Here is a 6,000-nt window from a genome sequence, read left to right as displayed (position 1 = left end):
ATTCTTTTTAACAAATTAACGTTTTAAAAGGAAAAAAGGGGGAGGGGGGAACAAATTATTATTAAAATAAAAAAAAAAAAACAATAAAAAAAACATACGCTTTCTTTCTTAAATAGTATTCGACAAAGGACACATACTGAGGAACAAAGTGAAATAGAACAAAATGTATTATGTCTATTAAAAAAAACCAAACAAACAACTAAACAATGGCCTTAAAACAATAATATGTTTTATTTCTTATAAGTAAACACAAAAAACGGCCACACGACGGAAAACACGATACAAATGAAATTATTAGTCTGTCTAATCAAGCTTATCGGAGAGGGAGAAAGAAATATGACAATCAAAGAATCATTCATTTGTTGTTTGTTAAGGGGGACAGGAGGGTGGGGTAGGGGGGGGGGGGGGGGGAGGAGAGAAACAAATGACTAAATTACTCACAATCCAAATGATGACAAAGGTCTGCCGTTATCCTGGACGTGCATCGCATATGAGAAACCGGAAGGAAATCTGCGGGTATCTCCGATTATCTCCCCCATCCTTCCGACCCCCCCCCCCCCCAAAATCAAACCGAGATTTACTTTTTCCTATCGATACGCTTGGTCTCCTCCTTGCCATGGTAGAGTGAGTAAAATAATCATCTTTATAATGGTTGACGAAGAACCTCCATTGCGAGAATAGATGCTGCCGTCAAGGCGTTCCAGGAAAGAATATAGATAATCCATCAAAAGAGATGTCTGATGTCAACAGGAATCACTCATGTTGTCCAAAGTGAGCAAATTGGGGAAGGGGGGGGGGGGGGGTGTTTGATCATCTTGCCCAAAAAGAAAATACTTCCCCCCTCCCCTCCCCACGAAAGCGCCTGAAGCGAGGCGCGAACCCAGCACCTTCCAGGTCACAATGCAATGCTTTAAAATTTCGGCCACGTCTGTCGTACTCTGAAAAAAAAAAATACCTTTTTAAAATTTTGGCCAGTAAAACTAATCCCATCAAATGATATCAATCGATTAAAAAGTAACTATTGCCTTGTCAAAAAAACAAACAAAAAAAAAAAAAAACAACTCTCAAACCTGGGACTTCCCTGATGGCTTCTGAAAACTCCAAAGATTGAGTGAGAATTTTTGACAAGATGAGGGTCATTTTACTCGATCGATATCTTAAGGAAGACTTTTCTGACCAAAATATTACAAAAAAAAAAAAAAAAAAGAACTAACATGTTATTTTTTCTGAGAACCGAAGCTTTGTTTTCATAATTGGTAAAATGAAGGTGAAAAGTTGCCTATAGAAGGAACTAAATTAACGTCATTCAGCTCTTTGTAAGTGTCTTTAGATAACCATTTTATTGATTAGTTCTCACTAAATTGTGTATAAACCAGACTCTAAAGGTTCAATCGTTAAATTATATCCGGCTGGCGGATGCTGTGAGTATTTTACCAAAATGCATAGCATCAATAAAATAATTGAGGTTGAGAAGAACTTGTGGTAGAAGAAACCAAACCAAACTAACCCCCCCCCCCCCCCCCTCCCCAAAAAAAATGAAAATGAAAATGAAAAAGAAAGAAGGAAAGAAAAAAAAAAAAGAAAAGAATTTTTAAAAAACAATAAAAATATATAAAACCCCGATAAAAACAAAAAAACAACAACAAAAAAACAAAAAAACCCACACAAACAACCCCCCCCCCCCCCCCCCCCCCCCCCCCGTGGTATCTCCACCCCTACCAAAAAAAAAAAAAAACCAAAAAAAAAAACCAGAAAAAAAAAAATAACAAACAAAAAACACCAAAAAACCCGGAAAGATTGCTCACTTATGGTCAGGACATTATTTCTGAATCAACCAACCAGAACCAACCACTTTCATTAATAACATCCCTATTATCTCTTCTTTATTGTATTTCTTTTCCAATATCAAAAGTAATTTTCTTTCCAAACTAATTTCTCAGAGAGAGAGAGAGAGAGAGAGAGAGAGAGAGAGAGAGAGAGAGAGAGAGAATGTCATTGTTGACGAAGTCAGACCCGTTAAATGATGACGTGATGACGAAATGACGCGATTACCCTGTGGTAATAAGGGAGGTAATTGGAATTAAACGTCTTACGTCCCGCATCTTCCGATACGCTTGGTCGCACATTCCCGTCTCTAATGCCTCACACATTAACCTGGATGGAGGGGAACCAAAAATAAAGATACTATAATAACAAAGTTTGATGACAAAACAGAATAAACTAAATGTCAAAGGTGCCAGGATGATAATGATGATGATGATGATGATGATGATGATGATGATGATGATGATGATGATGATGATGATGATGATGATGATGATGATGACAAAGAAGATGATAAATAGATAATAAATGATGTGTTCGAAACATTTAAATAGCGCATTTCAAGGTGCTGGGGGTCCGGATAGCTCAGATGATAGAGCACTTGCTTCACGCGCAAAGGGACCGAGATTGATCTCGGGTGCAGTCGAGATTTTTTATCTGCCCCCCCCCCCCCACCTTTCTCCAGAACCCTCCCCCCCCCCACCCCCGTCTACTCAGCAACGATTGAGGTAGCTGGGTCTTTTAGATCTGGTGTAAATTACTTTGCGTTAGATTAGAGTTAATCCAAATAACAATTAATTTGCTATTGTCCGTTTCATGCTAGAGAACCCGGGATAAACTCCGGCTCCATGTGCCTAATGGCTCCGAAGGATTATTTTGTTGTTGTTGTATTTCCAGTCGTTTGTCATTCTTTATGCTCAAAACGTACCAAAAAAAAAAAAAAAGAAAAGAAAAGCAAAACGAATTAAATATCCCCCCCCCCCCCAACAAAATATCAAATAACAATTTAAAAAAACAACAAACAAAAAACAAACAAAAACCTGAAAAAAAACAACAAAAAAAAAAAAAACAAAACAACAACAAACAAAAAGAATTTTTTTTATCAAATTCGACATTTCAATCGTCAATAACATTATTACATTCCTTTTCCTTTCCTATTTCAGATGCATCGGAATATTCATCTAACGATCTTGACCATCAGCTACAAGTAACTCCAAACGTGGCTATTGAACTCTACAATTTTATAACCAAGATCAAGGAACTGTTCATTCATTCCTTTCTAGTATTTTTGCCACAATTCTACTTTTCCTAACAGAAAATTCCTACAAGAGATGAACGACAGAGATCGCAGTAGATCTCCTCAGAGAGATTCAGCCTCTTCCAATACCTCCTCACCCATCAGAATGTCAGCAGTCCACTCTACAACGTTCTCCCAATCCCTGTCTTCAGCATTTCAACACAGAGGCAACTCAGACCTCTCCCCTCCAACAACCATCAACAACAGCGGAACCATGGGAGGTAATGTTGGTAGCGGAGGAAACAAGCTAAAAATAGAAATTCCATGCACACTTCCGCCCAATGGAATCCTAAGCAAACTTCCAACGTCTCTGAACATGGCTCAGGTGTGCTCCGATGATCCAAGATTTTCTCAACAGATCCAGGAAGCGGTCACTCACGTCCTGGACGGGTACGATTGGTCGCTGGTGACCACCCCAGCACGTACACAGACTGGTGGGAAGAGGAAGCCCCATATTAAGAGGCCTATGAATGCCTTCATGGTGTGGGCCCAAGCAGCCAGGAGGAAATTGGCAGACCAGTATCCATATCTTCATAACGCTGAATTGAGTAAAACGCTGGGAAAGCTTTGGAGGTGAGTCAAACAATTCAAAGGTCTATTTGTAGGCAATAGGCTTCAACAGTCACGACGTCACTTCCCTCGTAATGACGCATGGTAACATAGTAACTGGCTCTAAACTATCGGAACAATGGCGGACGCCGTTATGAAATACTTCTCCGACGAGCATGAAAGTGTATCCAGAAGAGAAAAACATTACAAATGTAATCATGTTTTGACATTTATACATCTGATCACATGCCATGTGAAAACGTTCTTGCCAGCAGGTAGAATAAAAAGTACTGATTTTCATTGTTTAGAACCAGGATGCTCGTTACTATTGAATCCTATTGCCAAGATTTCAATTGTTTATTTTAGTCCATTGGCCAATAGTCATAACATCTGTCTGAACAAATTATTCTAACAATTATACTAACAAAAGGATAACATTGTCTTAGTTATCGTTTATAGCTTTAAAAAATAAATAAATACATAAAAAAAACAGAATTATCTCTTAATATATACACTGTATGTTTATGTCACCAAGCTCTGTTATAGATCGCCATAGAATCGCATCTGATGCAAGACAATAACTCTTGATACGTTTATCATCTACTCTCTTGAACCGAAAAACAAAAATTAAGCTGATGTCTTAATGTAGTTCAATGCTTTTTTTTTCGAGGGGGGGGGGGGGGGGGGGGGGGGGGGGGGGGGGGGGGGGGGGGGGGGGGGGGGGGGGGGGGGGGGGGGGGGGGGGGGGGGGGGGGGGGGGGGGGGGGGGGGGGGGGGGGGGGGGGGGGGAGCGGGCGGGGGCGGAGGAAGTATTCATCATCCTACTCTTCCTCCTCTTCCTTCTCCTCCTCTTCTTTCTCCTCTTCCTCCTTCTTATTTTGTTCTTCTTCTTATTACATTCTTTTTTTTACTTGATATGATATAATATAATGCCGTGATGAATACACAGGTTCTTGTTATCCGAATACTATATATAGAAATACAAAACCTGTCATATCAAATCCCCCCCCCCCCCCCTCCCCTATCTTCCTAAGTGGATTTTTATTTTTATTTTACAAAGGGAGTTAAATCAATAATGAGATCATATCACCATAATAATATTATGCCATATCGACTTTCCATCCACCTCATACAAACATTCTAAGAGTATTAATGTAGTCATCATTGCCATTGCCGATTGCCCCGTTTTCAAATTCGCGAGCCAAGTGAATTTACAACGTAAATAATTATAACACTCGACGGTCCAGATAAAATTTATACATCTCTCCGTGACAGATCGTCTCACATTGTTACTTATAAAATTTTCCCTTTGAGGCCCTTAGGGCAAACTGAATTAACTGAGTTGATTTCTGTCTCTGTAGTATGATACTGTCAATTACATATCGATGCCGTGCGTTTTGTTTGTACGGCTATATGGTATGACACGCGCTTTCGCTCGGCGCATAGTTGAGTCCTTGAAGAAGGCTCTTTACTCAGGTGTAAAACTCGTTGTCTCTGTCCGAAAAAACATTGTAATATCGCCATACAGGCGTCATGTCATGTCAAAAATGTTAAATGTTGCTATTGGCCAGGGACCCTTGTAAAGCGCTTTGAACACGTTTAGTGGATATTGCGCTATATAAAAGCTCTTTTTTTTTAGTTAAAGCAAAAAAACCCACATCACATCCTCTAGCAGGATAAGACACCAACACACAAAATTATCAATGTGTAAACTTAAACGTTAACAGTCTGATTAATTAATAGCATTTAGTGAGCCCTAATAAAACGGCTGGCTAAAAACAATAACAAAGAGATGGGGGACGTCAATTTAGTGTAGGTTATGATCTTAGGTAGACTATTTAGTTTTTTCCGTTTTGTTTTTTTGTTGTTGTTGTTGTTGTTGTTTTTTTTTTTTTTTGTATTTTTGTTTTTTGTTTTTTTTTTTGGGGGGGGGGGGGGGGGGGGGGGGGGGGGGGGGAGGGGGGGGGGGGGGGCGTAAAAAATATTCCCTTTTTATTTTTAATTGGCGCAGAGAATAACAAAATGATTTCATTTGTCTCCCTTCTATACGGCGGATGATCGAACTCGGTACCTTTCGGGTGCAAAGAAAAGACCGTACCGCTGAGCCCCCATCCCCCACCCCCCTTTGTATCGGATTGACCTATAACCGTGGGCATTTATATAGCGCAATCCGTTTTAAATTAGTTCCTTGACGTTCAATAGTATTGTCTCTGTCGAAATAAATTTACAACTTTGCCTAATAATATGCGTTTTCTCATCGTACACAGGCGTAAAATGAGAACCTGACCGTTACAACCATTGTTTTTGACCCCCCCCAAAAAAAAATTTCT

At 39.7% G+C, this 6,000-nt stretch overlaps 1 protein-coding gene across 1 annotated transcript in view; it reads left to right on the top strand.

The window, feature by feature from the left end:
- LOC144973333 (uncharacterized) overlaps nucleotides 1-6,000 on the top strand; it is a 54,818-nt gene that overhangs the window by 15,329 nt on the left and 33,489 nt on the right. The window contains exon 2 of the mRNA XM_078915627.1: nucleotides 2,988-3,694. Coding sequence (XP_078771753.1) covers nucleotides 3,156-3,694 — 539 coding nt within the window. The 5' untranslated portion in view covers nucleotides 2,988-3,155. The remainder of the gene's footprint in view (nucleotides 1-2,987; nucleotides 3,695-6,000) is intronic.

Source organism: Berghia stephanieae, chromosome 5 (assembly GCF_034508935.2).
Source record: "Berghia stephanieae isolate SIO BIC M18660-M18661 chromosome 5, UCSD_Bste_1.3, whole genome shotgun sequence".
In the NCBI taxonomy this organism is placed as follows: domain Eukaryota; kingdom Metazoa; phylum Mollusca; class Gastropoda; order Nudibranchia; family Aeolidiidae; genus Berghia; species Berghia stephanieae.
The sequence above is the reverse complement of the archived record's forward strand: the minus strand, read 5'-3'. Positions and strand labels throughout refer to the sequence as shown.